The sequence below is a fragment of the Scyliorhinus torazame genome, chromosome 2 (assembly GCF_047496885.1).
Source record: "Scyliorhinus torazame isolate Kashiwa2021f chromosome 2, sScyTor2.1, whole genome shotgun sequence".
Lineage (NCBI taxonomy): Eukaryota > Metazoa > Chordata > Chondrichthyes > Carcharhiniformes > Scyliorhinidae > Scyliorhinus > Scyliorhinus torazame.
Window position 1 is genome coordinate 124,849,044 of NC_092708.1, and position 17,373 is coordinate 124,866,416.

At 44.3% G+C, this 17,373-nt stretch overlaps 1 protein-coding gene across 10 annotated transcripts in view; it reads right to left on the reverse strand.

Moving 5' to 3' along the window:
* chn1 (chimerin 1) overlaps positions 1 to 17,373 on the reverse strand; it is a 393,699-nt gene that overhangs the window by 300,202 nt on the left and 76,124 nt on the right. For 8 of the 10 annotated variants that reach the window (XM_072476464.1, XM_072476432.1, XM_072476442.1 and 5 more), the window contains one exon: positions 15,548 to 15,603. The exons of the other annotated variants lie outside the window; for them this stretch is intronic. In XM_072476464.1, coding sequence (XP_072332565.1) covers positions 15,548 to 15,603 — 56 coding nt within the window. The remainder of the gene's footprint in view (positions 1 to 15,547; positions 15,604 to 17,373) is intronic. 10 annotated transcript variants of the gene reach the window in all.

A 17,373-nucleotide genomic window follows, 5' to 3' on the forward strand; every position in this document is an offset into this window, starting at 1 on the left:
GCTTCTCTGGTTTTAGGCCTGCGTCCATCCTGAATCTAGTTTAGCCTAATAAATTGAGGTACCCTCAATAATGATGCTTAGAGATTAAACTGTAAAGAAGGCTTTATTAGGCTAATAACTATGCTACAGATTTGGACGAGAGCTGACTGCTATACAGACCATGAGGCAGGCCTTTATGTATGGCTCCCAGATGGGCGGAGCCAGAGGCGGAGTCCCCAGGGTTCCAAGCCTGGTCTTAAAGGGGACATCACCTTACATGATGATAAGGCAGTAACCGTTCATCACAAAAGCAAACAAGGAAGAAACAGCCAGCGAGAATCCCCTTTGCAAAAAACCAGCGGGACTCAGGGGTGGGATCTACAGCATACCCAAACCACCTTTGCGGGTAGTATAGTCAAATCCTGGGTGTTTCTTGTATATATAGTGGGTAATTTACTGGTTAACTATATTGAATAGAGTGTGTTGCATTATATCTGTGTCCGTACTTTGTTCTCATAAATAAAGACACCTCGGTAAACTTTAATTAAGGAGCTGGTTGAAGTATCTGAATTGGACAGAAATAACATAGTAAATTCCATTGTTAGGAGAGATAACATACAAAGCCAAATGAATGGGTTGAAGTTCGATATTGAAAGGCATAAAGAGCTCTTGAAAGAAAAAGTGAGCTCATTCAGGAAGCTCGGGCAGCAAAAGATGATTTTCAGATATTTACAGCACTCCAGGATGAAAAGTTAGAACTAGATAATGAAGTTGAAGGCCTGGAAAGACTGAAGATTAAGCTGGACATAACATAGCATGCTGTAAAAGAGCATAAGAAAGAGAAGTTGTAGGTTGTAAAGTTAGCAAAAGACGTATTCAAGAGGAAGATCCTGAACCTCAGGTCACAACTTCAAAAGCACGTGCTTCAAATAGAAGTACTTGAAAAAGAAATGACAGCACTGAATTCAGGCAGCAAAGTAGTAATCTGTAGATGTAGCTTAACATTAAATCACAGTTGGAGAATAATTTACTGCGGATGAATAATGAACTGTGAGAAACGCTGGAGAATTTATAAGAAGAAATACAAAATACAAGCAGAGCGGGCACAGCAGGAAGCCGAAAAACTGGTGGAAGACAGGCACATAGGGCAAAAGTTTATCATTCCCCCACCAGCATGTTTGAAGGCTGGGGGCTCATAAAATACTATGTGGCCTTTTGCAACCTTCCTGCCCACTCCCAACCTGTCCCTCATTTACAGGGAGGGGTGGAAGCATTCTTTAAAAATTCATTTTTAGGGATGTGGGCTTCGCTGGCTAGGCCAGTATTTGTTGTCCATCTGTAATTGCCCTTGAGAAGGTGGTGGTAAGCTGCCTTCTTGAACCGCTATAGTCCATGTGGTGTAGTTACACCCACGGCGCTATGAGGGAGGGAGTTCCAGGATTTTGATCCAGTGACAGTGAAGGAACAGTGAAATATTTCCAAATGAGGATAGTGAGTGGCTTGGAGGGGAACTGCTAGGTGATGGTGTTCCAATATATCTGCTGCCGTTGTCTTTTTAAATGATAGTGGTCATGGGTTTGGAAGGTGCTGCCTAAAGAGCCTAGGTAAGTTCCTGCCGTGCATCTTGTAGATGGTATACTGCTGGTAGATGGTACACTGCTGCTACTGTGCATCGGTGGTGGACATTTATGGAAGGGGTGCCAATCTAGCGGACTGCTTTGTCCTGGATAGTGTCAAACTTCTTGAGTGTTGGTGGAGCTGCATTCATCTAGTAAGTGGGGAGTATTCCATCACACTCCTGACTTGTGCCTTGGACAGGCTTTGGGAGTCAGGTGAGCGACTCGCACAGAATTCCAATCCTCTGACCTGTTCTTGTAGCCACAGTATTTATTTAGGGGTAACTTATTAGCTTGGATAGAAGACTGGCCGATGAACAGCAGACAGAGTAGGGACAAATAGGTCTTTGTTTGGATGGCAAGAAGCAACTAGTGTGATGCCCCAGGGTTCGATCCTTGAGCCCCAGCTATTTACAATCTATATTGACGACTTGGATACAAGAATAGAAGGATCTATAGCCAAATTTGCAGATAACACAAAAATAGGTGGGACAGTAAGTTCCAATGAGGAAATAAGAACCTTACAAATGGATGTTAGAAGCGTGGGCCAATATGTGTCAGGAGTTTAATGTGGATATGTGCGAGGTCATGCATTTGGGTCAGAAAAATGGAAAAGCAACTTATTATCTAAATGGGGAGAGACTTTGGGGTGCTCAGATGCAGAGGCATCTAGATGTCTTTGTGCATGAGTCACAGAAAACAAGCACGCAGGAGCAGCAGATAGTAAGGAAAGCAAATGGAACGTTGGCATTTATAGCAAAAGGAATTGAGTATAAAGGTAAGGAACTGTTGTTGCAACTATACAAGGCCTTGGTAAGGCCGCACCTGGAGTATTGTGCACAGTGTTGGTCCCCTTTTTTGAGGAATTGGAGGCAGTTCAGAGGAGGTTCACTAGATTGATTCCAGAGATGAGGGGTTTGTCATATGAGAAGAGATTGAACTGTTTAGGCCTATACTCTCTAGAGTTTAAAGAAGAAGGGGAGATCTAATTGAGGTATACAAGATGCTAAGGTATGGTTAAAGTAGATATGGAGCTGATGCTTCCTCTTATGGGGCATTCTAAAACGAGAGGTCAGAATCTTAGAATAAGAGGTTGCAAATTTAAAAAAGATTTGAGGAAAAACTACTTCTCCCAAAGAGTTGTGAATCTGTGGAATTCGCTACCCCAGAGTGTGTTGGATGCAGGGACGGTGAGTAAATTTAAGGAGGAGTTAGACAGATTTTTAATTGGTAATGGATTGAAGGGTTATGGATAACGGGTAGGATGGTGGAGTTGAGGCCAGGATGGGACCAGCCATGATCACATTGAGGTTGTTAGGCTCGGGAGGGAAAAACAGACTAGACCTCATCCTCACCAACCTGCCTGTTACAGGTACGTCAGTCCATGACCATATCACTAGGAGTGACCACCACACAATCGTTGTGCAAACAAAGTCCTGTCTTCACATTGATGAAACACTCCATCGAGGTGTGTGGAATTGCCATTGTGCTAAATGGGATAGATTCAGAATAAATCTAGCAACTCCCAAGACTGGGCATCCATGAGGCGCTGTGGGCCATCAGCAGCAGCAGAAGTGTACTCAGCCACAATCTGTAACCTTGTGGCCCAGCATATTCATTACCAGCAAGTCAGGGGATCAACCCTGGTTAAACGAAGAGTACAGAATGGCATGCCAGAAGCAGCACGAGGCATACCGAAAAATGAGGTGCCAACTTGTTGAAGCTACAACGGGGACGTTCATGCCAAACAACATAAGCAGCAAGCGATTCCACAACCAACAGATCAGATATAAGCTCTGCAGTCCTGCGACAACCAGTTGTGAATGGTGGTGGGCAATTAAACAACTCACTCGAACAGGAGGCTCTACAAATATCCCCATCCTTAAGGATGGAGGAGCCCAGCACATCAGTGCAAAAGAGGAGGCTGAAGCATTCGCAATAATCTTCAGCCAGAAGTGCCGAGTGGATGATCCATCTTGGTCTCTTTAACTGGTCAAGCTGGTGATGGCCAAGGGAGGAGTGCAAAGAATATTCTTCGGGGGGTCCCTTGTGCCATCGAAGGCACCAGCCCAAACTCAATCTCTCCCCACCCCGCAACTCGCCCTTTAACTCTAGATACCCTGACCCTTCAATTCCGTCAATAAGGTCTGCTGGCCAGGGTCCACCAATTCACCAGACTTCATTTCAGTCTGGCCTCCATAACCTCTTCTTCTTCGGGCATGGCCTGTAGATTCAGCAGTGGCTACTATGTGAACCTGGCTCTTGGGACTACAGAGCTGCTCACCAATTGGACTGATCAGCAGCTCTCTAAGGTGTTACTTCCTCCCCAGATGGGAGAAGACATCTCGCCCAGAGTTCATTAACACCCCGCCACAGGTAAAATGGCTTACAGGACAGCCGGTTTCCTTGTGAATGGGTTGCTGACTGACTTTTTAAAGTCGGGGTGGGGCAGAGTACAAAGGGCCCTGTAAAATCAGCCCAAAAAGTGGTTGGAAGAGAAACATAAGCTGCAGCTTGCAACGCAGAACTTGAGAAATGCTGCCAGGGAAAAGACACAGAAACACAGTGGATAGTAGGAATAGGTCATTCGGCCCTTCGAGCCTGCTCCGCCAGTCAATATGATCATGGCTGATCCTCCATATCAATACCATACTCCCGCACTCTTCCCATACCCCTTGATAACTTTAGAGTCCAGAAATCTATTTATTTCCTTCTTAAATATATTCAGTGACTTGATCTCCAAAGCCTTCTGTGGTACAGAATTCCACAGGTTTACCGCCCTCTGAGTGAAGAAATTTCTCCTCATCTCAGTTCTAAATGGCCGACCTAATATTGAGACTGTGACCCCATGTTCTAGACCTCCCAGACAGAGGAAGCATCATCCCTGCATCCAGTCCGTCCAGCCCTGTCAGAATTTTATACTTTTCAACTTTTCAATGAGATCCCTCTCATTCTTTGAAACTCCAGTGAATACAAGCCTAGTCGACCTAATCTCTCATCATATGACAATCCTGTCATTCAGGAATTAGTCTGGTGAACCTTCGTTGCACTCCTTCTATGGCAAGTATAACATTTGTTCGATAAGGACACCAAAACTGCACCGCTCCTCCAGGTGTGGTCTCACCAAGGCCCTGTACAGCTACGGCTGGACATCCTTGCTCCTGTACTCAAGTCTTATGGCAATGAAGGCCAACATACCATTTGCCTTCCTAACTGCTTGCTGCACCTGCAGCTGTGATGCTGGGTAACATCGGAGGCATGATTGGTGTACAATGACACCCATGTCCCTTTTTACATCAAAATGTCCTAATCGATCCCATTTAAATAATACTCTGGTATTTTGTTTCTTCTACCAAAGTGGATAACTTCGCACTTATCCTTGTAATGCTGCATCTGCCATGTACCTGCACACTCACTCAACTTGTCTAAATCGCTTTCAAGCATCTCAACATCCTCACCACTCACATTCTCATCAAGTTTTGTGTCATCAGCAAACTTGGAAATATTACATTTGGTTCCCTCATCCAAATCATTGACATATATTGTGAATAGCTGGGACCCAAGCATTGAACCCTGCGAGATCCCAATAGTCACCACCTGCCAGTCCGGGAAAAAAAACATTTATTCCTACCCTTTGTTTCCTGTTGGCTAACCAATTCTTAATTCATGCCAAAGTATTACACCTAATTCCATGTGCCTTAATTTTGCACACCAACCTCTTACGTGGGGCATCAAAGACTTTCTGAAGATCCAAATGTATTACACCCACTGGTTTTCAATTCTGCTAGTTACGTCCTCACAAAACTCCAGTAGGTTTGTCAAACATGATTTCCCTTTCATAAATCCATGTTGACTTTGATATTTTCAAAGTGTTCCATTAGCACATCCTTTATTATAGACTCTGGCATTCCTATTACTGATGGTTGCTAACTGGTCTGAAATTCACTGTTTTTTCCCTCCCTCTTTTTATTAAAATAGTGGCTACCCTCCAAACCGCTGTGACTGTTGTAGAACCTACAAAACTTTGGAAGACGATAACCAAAGCATCCACTATTTCCATGGCAACTGCCTTCAGTATCCTGGGATGTAGAATATCAGGCTTTAGTGATTTATCAGCATTCAGTCCCATTGATTTCTCCAGCACTTGTTTTTTAATGATACTAATTTCCTTCAATTCCTCCATCTCACTAGGCCCTTAATTCCCTAACATTTCTGCAAAGTTATTTGTGTCTTCCTCCGTGAAGACAGAACTAAAGTAGTTGTTTAATTGTTGCGCTATTTCTTTGTTCTCTATTATAAATTCTCAGACAGTAAGGGACATTTGTCTTCACTAATCTTTTTCATGTTGCATACTTAGAGAAGCTTTTACGGTACGCATAGAAGGTTTTACAGCTCACTTTTATGATCCATGCGAGTTTACTCTCATACTCTATTTTCCCCCTTTTAATCAATGTCTTGGTCCTCCTTTGCTGAATTCTAAACTGCTCCCCATCCATGAATTGCTACTTTTTCTAGCAATTTTATATGACTCCTCTTTGGATCTAATACTATCCTTAATTTATTTTGTTAGCCATGGTTGGGCTGCTTTTCCAGTCATGTTTCTGCGGCAGAAAGAAATGTACAATGCATACATTCATTCCTTAAATATTAACCATTGCCCATCTATCATCATGCCTTTCAATGAAGTTCCCTAATCTATTTTAGGAAACTTACGCCTTTAACCTTCATTGTTTACTTTGCTTAGATTTAGGACACCAGTTTTGAATTGGACCACTTCACTTTCCATCTTAATGAAAAGGTCATTAAGATGGAATATTATGGTCACTGTTTGCTAAGGATAATGTTTAACAAGACTATTAATTAATCCCTTCTCATTGCACAATACCAAATCTAGGATAGCATGTTCCCTAGTTAGTTCTTCAACATACTGGTCCAGTAAAAATCTCGTACATATTCTAGGAACTCATCCGTCACAGAAATATTGCTAATTTGGTTTGCCCAGTCCACTAGTGGATTAAAGTCACCTATGATTGCCATGGCACCTTTGTTACATGCATCTAATGCCATCCCCTACCTTCCCACTAATATTTGGAGGCCTAAAGACAATTCCCATTAATATTTTCTGCCCCTTGTTGCTTCTTAGCTTACTCTACATCCAGATTTTCTGAGCTCATATCCTCTCTCATTATTGCACTTATTTCATCCTTACCTTACATGCCACCCACCTCCTTTCCTTTTTGCTTGTCCTTCCCTAATATTGACGACCTTTGGATATTCAGTTCCCAACCTTGGTCACACTGCAGCCATGTCTCCGTAATCACAATCATATCATACCCGTGTGCATCTACTTGCACTGTTAAATTTGTCTACCTTATTGCAAATGCTCCGTGCATTCACTTGCAGTGCTTTTAGAATATAGAACATAGAAAATACAGCACAGAACAGACCCTTTGGCCCATGATGTGTCCTAGATTAAGAACAAATTAATCTACACCCGATTTAGCACAGGGCTAAATCGCTGGCTTTCAAAGCAGACCAAGGCAGGCCAGCAGGACGGTTCAATTCCCGTACCAGCCTCCCGAACAGGCGCCGGAATGTGGCGACTAGGGGCTTTTCACAGTAACTTCACTGAAGCCTACTCGTGATAATAAGCGATTTTCATTTCATTTCATCATTATTGCCGTAATCCATGTACCTATCCAATAGCCGCTTGAAGGGTCCCCAATGTTTCTGACTCAACTACTTCCACAGGCAGTGCATTCCATGCCCCCACTACTCTCTGGGTAAAGAACCTACCTCTGACATCCCCCCGATATCTTCCACCATTCACCTTAAATTTATGTCCCCAGCGTAAACTGAAATTCCAGGCTCTTCTCTCACTGTTTTAAGCGGAAACACCCAGCTCTCCTCACGCTGTTTAAAACTCTTAAGATCGACTTTAGCATGCTACTTCAGCTCAGAAGAAGAGGTCCATTCTGCCAACTTGGCAATACAATTAATCATGTTTTTGAGAAAAGAAAATAAGCTATAAAAGAATCGTATGGCATTCAATTTAGCTATAAAAGTCAATTGTTAATCTTCTTTAGTTTAGATATAATGGGTCAAATCTTCTGGCGTACATATCACTGGAAACCGGACCCGTGACAAGATGCGTGCAAGCCCTGACACGCAAATCTATATGGAAATTTCTGGGAAGTTTAAACTTCCGATTGGCAATTCCATTGCTCACCAGAACCCTCCAAAAATGTCTCTGACTCAGAGTTGAAACTTCGGACTGTTCCAGTGCAATTACATGGATAGTCATCCAGGAAGTGTAAAACAGATTATAACCGAGTCCAACTCATGCATAATTCTATAACTGACCACCTAATCACCTCCATCCCGGCCACTCAACGACCCCCTCCAAAGCTCAATCTAACTACACCCAACAACCCGACCCAACGATCCCCCCCACACAAACCCCCAAACTGACTTCCCCCCTGAACCGACTGCTGCCTCCCCCCCTACCCCGGGGAACCACCTCACCTACCCTTACCCACTCACCCACATAGAAACACAGGAAACAGGAGCAAGAGTTGGCAGCTCGGCCCCTTGAACCTGCTCTGCCATTCAGCTAGATCATGGCAGATCTTCTACCCCAAAGTCATTTTTCAGCACTATTCCAATATCTCTATTATAATATCTAGAAATCTTTCAACTCTGTCTTGAAAATAATCAATGACTGAGCTTCCACAGCCCTCTAGGATAGAGAATTCCAAAGATTCACCACTCAGTGATGTAATATCAGTGTTAAGTGGCCCATCTCTTATTCTGAGATTATATCCCCTGGTCCTAGATTCTCCCAGCCATGGGAATCTTTGTTTTTGCATCTACTTTGTTGGGCTTTCTAAGAATTTGTATGTTTTAATGAGATTGTATGTTTTAATGACCTCTATGGTCCCACCCTCCCTCGCTCCATGGTCCGTCCCTCCCTCGCTCCATGGTCCGTCCCTCCCTCGCTCCATGGTCCGCACCTCCCTCGCTCCATGGTCCCACCCTCCCTCACTCCATGGGCCGTCCCTCCCTCCCTCCATGGTCCGTCCCTCCCTCCCTCCATGGTCCGTCCCTCCCTCCCTCCATGGTCCGTCCCTCCCTCCCTCCATGGTCCGTCCCTCCCTCCCTCCATGGTCCGTCCCTCCCTCCCTCCATGGTCCGTCCCTCCCTCCCTCCATGGTCCGTCCCTCCCTCCCTCCATGGTCCGTCCCTCCCTCCCTCCATGGTCCGTCCCTCCCTCCCTCCATGGTCCGTCCCTCCCTCCCTCCATGGTCCGTCCCTCCCTCCCTCCATGGTCCGTCCCTCCCTCCCTCCATGGTCCGTCCCTCCCTCCCTCCATGGTCCGTCCCTCCCTCCCTCCATGGTCCGTCCCTCCCTCCCTCCATGGTCCGTCCCTCCCTCCCTCCATGGTCCGTCCCTCCCTCCCTCCATGGTCCGTCCCTCCCTCCCTCCATGGTCCGTCCCTCCCTCCCTCCATGGTCCGTCCCTCCCTCCCTCCATGGTCCGTCCCTCCCTCCCTCCATGGTCCGTCCCTCCCTCCCTCCATGGTCCGTCCCTCCCTCCCTCCATGGTCCCACCCTCCCTCCCTCCATGGTCCCTCCCTCCCTCCACAGTCGCCCCCTCCATGGGCGCTCCCTCCCTCCCTCCATGGTCCCTTCCTCCCTGGTCTCTCCCTCAATGGTCCCTCCCTCCCTCCCGCATGGGTCCCTCCCTCCTTCCATGGTCCCTCCCTCCCTCCCTCTCTCCCTCCATGGTCTGTCCCTCCCTCACTCTCTCCCTCCAGAATCCCTCCCTCCTTCGCTCCCTCCATGGTCCCTCCCTCCATGGTCTCTCCCTCCCTCCTTCCCACCCACCATGGACCCTCACTCCCTCTCTCCCACCATGGTTCCTCTCTCCCACCATGGTCGGTCCCCCCTTCCCTCCCTCCCTCCCACCATGGTCTCTCCCTCCGTGGTCCCTCCCTCCCTCCGTGGTCCCTCCCTCCCTCCGTGGTCCCCCCTCCCACCGTGGTCCCTCCCTCCCTCCGTGGTCCCTCCCTCCCTCCGTGGTCCCTCGGTGGTCCCTCCCTCCCTCCCTCCGTGGTCCCCCCCTCCCTCCCTGGTCCCCCCCTCCCTCCGTGGTCCCCCCCTCCCACCGTGGTCCCCCCCTCCCACCGTGGTCCCCCCCTCCCACCGTGGTCCCCCCCTCCCACCGTGGTCCCCCCCCTCCCACCGTGGTCCCCCCCTCCCACCGTGGTCCCTCCCTCCATGGTCCCTCCCGCTATGGACCTTCCTTCTATGGACCCCCTCCCCCTATGGACCCCCTCCCCCTATGGACCCCCTCCCCCTATGGACCCCCTCCCCCTATGGACCCCCTCCCCCTATGGACCCTCCCCCTATGGACCCTCCCCCTATGGACCCTCCCCCTATGGACCCTCCCCCTATGGACCCTCCCCCTATGGACCCTCCCCCTATGGACCCTCCCCCTATGGACCCTCCCTTCCTTCATTCACCAACATTCAAAAAGTGGGCCTTTAAATTTACCATACAGCAGCTAAAGCCATAAAAAGAGGATGTGTCGTGTCTTCCCAGAAGGATGATACGCTATGCATTTCTCCGACAGCTGGGATAGGAAGATCCCAGAAAAAATATGAAGCCGTGTCAAGTTGTGGGAATCACTGCCCTTCTCACAAGATCTGGGCCAAGATAAAAAAGAGTTAATGATTGGAATTGATATATTTTTAAAAATTATAGAAAAGGCAATATTATAATGTTATATTACTCTAATATGGTTTAGGAAATGCATGTTCACGCACATGTATTAATGTATCCACTGAGGCACATCATGCATTAGTCAGGCTACTGAGCAACAATCCATAGCAAAGGTGTTATCCGAGATATACATTTGATGGAACTTCAGCATTTGAGTTTACAAAATTAATGTTTTAACTCCTGGGAACCTCAAGACATCACTATAATGTAGAATAGTTTTTAAAGGTGTGTTATATGACTTCTCCAATATATATCGATATCAATTATGCACAAAAAACAAAGGAAAGTACAGCACAGGAACAGGCCCTTCGGCTCTCCAAGCCTGTGCCGACCATGCTGCCCGTCTAAACTAAAATCTTCTGCACGTCCGGGGTCCGTATCCCTCTATTCCCATCTTATTCATGTATTTGTCAAGATGCCCCTTAAACGTCACTATCGTCCCTGCTTCCACCACCTCCTCCGGCAGCGAGTTCCAGGCACCCACTACCCTCTGTGTAAAAAAAACTTGCCTCACACATCTCCTCTAAACTTTGCCCCTCGCACCTTAAACCTATGCCCCCTAGTAATTGATCCCTCCACCCTGGGAAAAAGTCTCTGACTATCCATTCTGTCTATGCCCCTCATAATTTTGTAGACCTCTATCAGGTTGACCCTCAACCTCCATCGTTCCAGTGAGAACAAACCGAGTTTATTCAACCTCTCCTCAAAGCTAATGCCCTCCATACCAGGCAACATCCTGGTAAATCTCTTCTGCACCTTCTCTAAAGCTTCCACATCCTTCTGGTAGTGGCCGACCAGAATTGAACACTATACTCCACGTGTGGCCTGACTAAGGTTCTATACAGCTGCAACATGACTTGCCAATTTGTATACTCAATGCCCCGGCCAATGAAGGCAAGCATGCCGTATGCCTTCTTGACTACCTTCTCCACCTGTGTTGCCCCTTTCAGTGACCTGTGAACCTGTACATCTATATCTCTCGAACTGTCAATACTCTTGAGGGTTCTACCATTCACTGTATCTTCCCTACCTGCATTAGACCTTCCAAAATGCATCGCCTCACATTCGTCCGGATCAAACTCCATCTGCCATCTCTCCGCCTAAGTCTCCAAACGATCTAAATCCTGCTGTATCCTCTGACAGTCCTCATCACTATACGCAATTCCACCAACCTTTGTGTCATCTGCAAACTTACTAATCAGACCAGTTACATTTTCCACCAAATCATTTATATGTACTACAAACAGCAAACGTCCCAGCCCTGATCCCTGTGGAACACCACTAGTCACAGCCCTCCAATCAGAAAAGCACCCTTCCATTGCTACTGTCTGCCTTCTATGACCTAGCCAGTTCTGTATCCATCTTGCCAGCTCACCCCTGATCCCGTGTGACTTCACCTTTTGTACCAGTCTGCCATGAGGGACCTTGTCAAAGGCCTCACTGAAGTCCATATAGACAATATCCACTGCCCTACCTGCATCAATCATCTTTGTGACCTCCTCAAAAAACTCTATCAAGTTAGTGAGACATGACCTTCCCTTAGGTCAGAACGGTAGCATTGTGGATAGCATAATTGCTTCACAGCTCCAGGGTCCCAGGTTCGATTCCGGCTTGGGTCTCTGTCTGTGCGGAGTCTGCACATCCTCCCCTTGTGTGCGTGGGTTTCTTCCGGGTGCTCCGGTTTCCTCCCACAGTCCAAAGATGTGCAGGTTAGGTGGATTGGCCATGATAAATTGCCCTTAGTGTCCAAAATTGCCCTTAAGTGTTGGTTGGGGTTATTGGGTTATGGGGATAGGGTGGAGGTGTTTACCTTGGGTAGGGTGCTCTTTCCAAGAGCCGGTGCAGACTCGATGGGCCGAATGGCCTCCTTCTGCACTGTAAATTCGATGTAAATTCACAAAACTGTGCTGCCTCTCGCTAATACGTCTATTTGCTTCCAAATGGGACAAAATGTCTCGAAGAATTCTCTCCAGTAATTTCCCTACCACCGACGTAAGGCTCACCGGCCTGTAGTTCCCGGGATTATCCTTGCTACCCTTCTTAAACAAAGGATCAACATTGGCTATTCTCCAGTCCTCCGGGACATCACCTGAAGACAGTGAGGATCCAAAGATTTCTGTCAAGGCCTCAGCAATTTCCTCTCTAGCCTCCTTCAGTATTCTGGGGTAGATCCCATCAGGCCCTGGGGACTTATCTACCTTAATATTTTTCAAGACACCCAACACCTCGTCTTTTTGGATCTCAATGTGACCCAGGCTATTGACACACCCTTCTCCAGACTCAACATCCACCAATTCCTTCTCTTTGGTGAATACTGATGCAAAGTATTCATTTAGTGCCTCACCCATTTCCACACATAGATTCCCTTGCCTGTCCTTCAGTGGGCCCACCCTTTCCCTGGCTACCCTCTTGCTTTTTAATGTGTAAAAAGCCTTGGGATTTTGCTTAACCCAATTTGCCAATGACATGCTTAGGGAGTTATATTATTTACCAATTAACTTTGTTCCATTTTAATGTTTTTTTTAAAAAAGTTTAGCTTTGTGTGTTCTGCATGCAATTGTGCAACTAAAACACATTTCTGATCATCTTAAAGCTACATACGTTTTACTACACCTCTTCCCTGAACTCCTTATCCACCAAAAAGAACCTGTCATTACCCTAATTGCACTGAGGCATGGTGTCAAGAACCTTCCACTCATCAGCTGGACATTCTTCATGTACAAGACAAGATAGCAGGATATTTGAATTCATAGGTGCCTCAAATTCAAATTCAGTCCTCTTCTTACCCAATGTCCATACTTTGTAGCAAGGGGCCACTAAATATTAATCAGGAGCAGAAAAAAATGGCTAATTTTCCTCTTCAATCAAATGACACTGATAAGATCATTAAGTCCTGTACTGTTCAATGAGCAAATTCAGAATCTTTAATTGATAGGGTTCAGTACAATACGAACAATAATAACTGTGGGAATTCCAACTTAATCCTTATAACAAAGAAAGGCCTTGTTCCCTGGTGCATCTTCAAAAATGTTCTGTAACTGTATGATGTTAATTACATAGTGGAATCATAAAACCTTTTGAAAGAATACTAGTCAAACTTTCGATTTCTGTGCTTAAATGATGTTCCCTTTAAGAACTATTCATCAATGTTTTTATAGTGCAACCAAAGGGATGTTATATGGGGAAAAACAGATACCTACTCAAAACCCCAAACGATTGTGTTTGCAAAATAATGATCTTTAAATAAATTCTCCGGATGGATTAAATCATAGAACTTATTATTTCCAATTTAATGTTCTTCAGAGTGCAGGAACTATAATAGAAGCTTAAAGTACTCTTCTGCAATGAATGTCTCAACTCTTGATCCCTCAGATTCGCCACAATCTACAAGATTCAATTCAGGAGTGTGATGGCATACTTACACTCACCTGGTTAGGTGCAGCTACAGCTACAGTTGTTTGACACCATTTAGCACAGAATGATCAGCGTCCCTCCACTGGGCATAATATCGACCCCTCCATTATAATATTTTGTAGCTGCAGAATATGCCACCCAAAGATTTCACTGCAGCAGTTCATTAGCCTTATGTCAATAGCACCTCCCAACCCTACAACCTCCACTGCCAAGGACAGCAAGATCATGGGATCACCTCCAAGGCACCTCCAATGGTCAAACCCCCCAACCCCCATGTACCATCCTCACTTTGACATACAGTATTCATTGTTGCTGGGACAAAAATCCAACACCTTTTTGGGAGCTGTATTAATAGAAACCTGAAGTGGATTAAGGAAAAGGTTTAGCAACACTTTCTCAGGGCAACAAGAAATGGTGAATGAAAATGTCACTTTGTCATTATTACCCACATACAGCAAGCAAATATTGAAAATAGATCCTTCTAGGGAGGAGGGGGAAAGAGAGAGTAGCTGATTTAACTTGGAGTTCTAAAATGCACACACAGCAGGGAAAGTGTCAGAAATCAAGTCCAAGACTTTCTATACAGTTAAGGGAAGAAAAAAAAAGACAGAAGCACACAATTTACAGTCAGTTCACAAAGATCTGCTCAGTGAGACACAAAGACAGTAAAGTCCTCATTGAGATTAGCCAGTTAGGAGAACAGGAAATTCTGACCAAAATATAATAGCTAACTTGCCAACAGGGACAGTGGGGCACATTTATTATTTCCCTTGTCACAATGAGTAATACAAAATTAAGCTAAATTGCAGAAAATTTAACTCTAAAGATCACTCTATTCAATTGACAACTGTAAAAAAAGCCAATTGATTTTAGAATTTTCTTCCTGGTTTTATCAGTCCCTCTTTCAGACAACTGGAATTGTGAATGGGGAGCTGGGTAAAAATTAGTGTTCAGTTCATTTAACAAAATGTTTCACTATTATAACTCCTCAATCCCACTATCATTTAACTAGACATAAAACCATGAAAAGTAAACCCCTGATCATAAGTGACACAGGACCTGTGGTGGTGCACAAGTTGAAAAAATACCTGGAGCAGAGCCAAAATATTTAACACCTTTTAACAACTCTGATATCTTCCTAAAAGGGGTTATCTAACACAAGAAATAATGTTCCAATGGTGGCCTAATTAATATATTGTGTAAGTTAAACATCACTTTTTTTTATGTTCAATGCTCTCGTATATAAAACCCAGAATCCTATTTGCCTTTTATGCCCTTTATTACCTGCAATGTCACTTTTAAAGACTTATGTCGATGAACTCCTGCACATCTTTTTGTTCATTGTTGAGCATATTGCCATTGAAAGTATACTTTATTTTACCATTCATTCTCTTAAAATATACTGCTTCACCTTTCCCTGTATAGAACAGTATCTGCTGTCAATATTCCCACCCCATTAACCATGTACCCTCTGAGATTTCTGCCATTATGATAGCATTGATGAATTATGTGCTTATTTGAGCAATAGATCTGCATTCACAAGAATCTGATTTGAGAGCTGGGCTAATCATATTTAATGTTGGAGTATTTAATCCAATCAGAATTTGATTCAAACTGAACAACAATCTGATAACCTACTGTTTATTAAGGTTGTTGTTGTCTTTGAGGTACTTGAAGAATAAACAAATGAACAAGATAGAATGATTGTAAATCCAAACAAAAATTACAAAGATACAGGGTCAATATCAAACCAACCTCACATGTGCATGTAATCCTCCTTGGATTAGGAGCTTCCTGTTGTAATTGATACACTGGGAAGTGAAGAACCAAAGTTAAATTTTAATTAAAACACAATTGGTGTACAGAATTACAAATGGTTAATAGTTTAGAAAAGGGAGGATAAAATAAAATATTAACTTAACCACATAAACCTTACAGATCAACAAATTTGAAAAGCAAAATAATGTTTAAATAGATTGCAGTGGAATTCAACAGGGCTCATTTACCTTGCCTCTATTTGTAAAAATCTAGCACCTCATTTCAGTAGTGATATTTGTATTTTAAGATTGATCCACAAACTGAAGTGCACTTAAATCCCAGCCTACAGTCCTTTGAAGTCATTAGGAAGTGGATTTGTTTTAGTCATTTTCTCGGCATTGAACTCTCACAATCTCACACATGCCTTAGCTTTCTCAACTGGATGTTGCTGTACTTGTTTTAATGCATGTGAAATGCTAACTGAACCCATTTAAACCAAATGGAAAATTCAGATGCTAGGTCTCCGCTGTTATCCAAAAGGTAGTGTTAAGTGGAAAACAGGAACACTTTATGTTAGAGGGTTCCACTGACTGACATTGTGATTAGTTGAGACACAAAATTGTTCACAAAACAATTCCACGCATTGAGCACCAGTTATGCTTCATAGCCTTCGAACATTTCTCACCAATACTTTTGAAATATCTAAGAGGACACTTCGCAACTTGCAATATTTTGTTAGCTCATGATTCAGCCAATAGTAGACCACAATCATGTATGCATTTGGAAAACAAACATACTGTTCTTCACTTCATAAAACTAGGTAACAGCTACCGACTGTCATCTGCAGCAAAGTGTCTTTAGAGAAGGAGACTATGGCCTGTAAAGTACATTTCCTGGAACCAAATTTAGGCATGGCATGTGGGATTTTGTTAGCATTATACAGTTTTTACAAAAGGAATAATAATAGAAAAAAATAAACTTAAAATCAATACTTTTACACAATGGAGGAAAATATCTATTTTTTCAACTTTTGCATTAATAAGAAATCATGTGGACACTGCTGGCATTCGTAAATACACTCTCAAATTTGAACCCCAAGTCAATCTGCATTTATAAGTTATGTGCAAAATGCTTTGGTATGCTCAAAAGGAGTTGATTGAGCTTAACCTTATTTGTGATTTCTGTATTTCAGAAAGTATTTGAATCTGAAGTCTCATGTTATTAATAGTAATAACCTTGATTAGTGTCACAACACTGCAGTGAAGTTACTGTGAAAATCCCCCAGTCGCCATATTTTGTTTGGGTACTCCGAGGGAGAATTCAGAATGTCCAATTCACCTAACAAGCACGTCTTTCGGGACTTGTGGGAAGAAACCAGAGCACCCGGAGGAAACCCACACAGACATGGGGAGAATATCAAGACTCCGCACAGACAGTGACCCTAGTCGGGGATTGAGCCAGGGTTCCTGGTGCTGTGAAGCAACAGTGCAAACCACTGTGCTATCGTGCCATCCATATTTAGTGGAATTCCTTTCCTTTCCTTATCTCACCAAAACAAGTTTCTGTTCTGAAGATATGCAAAGGAGATGATTGGAGCTATTGATAGAATGACTCTTGCAATTGCATCTCCCTTTATCATTGATTCTCTGTAGCAGTATCAAATATCTTGGCTCCCCCACACAGCAACATAGTTATGATCAGGGTGATCAGGATCCACAATATTTGCCTTTGTATAGGCGGCATGGTAGCAGAGTGGTTAGCACCGTTGCTTCAAAGCACCTGGGCCTAGGTTCGATTCACTGCTTGGTCACCGTCTGTGCGGA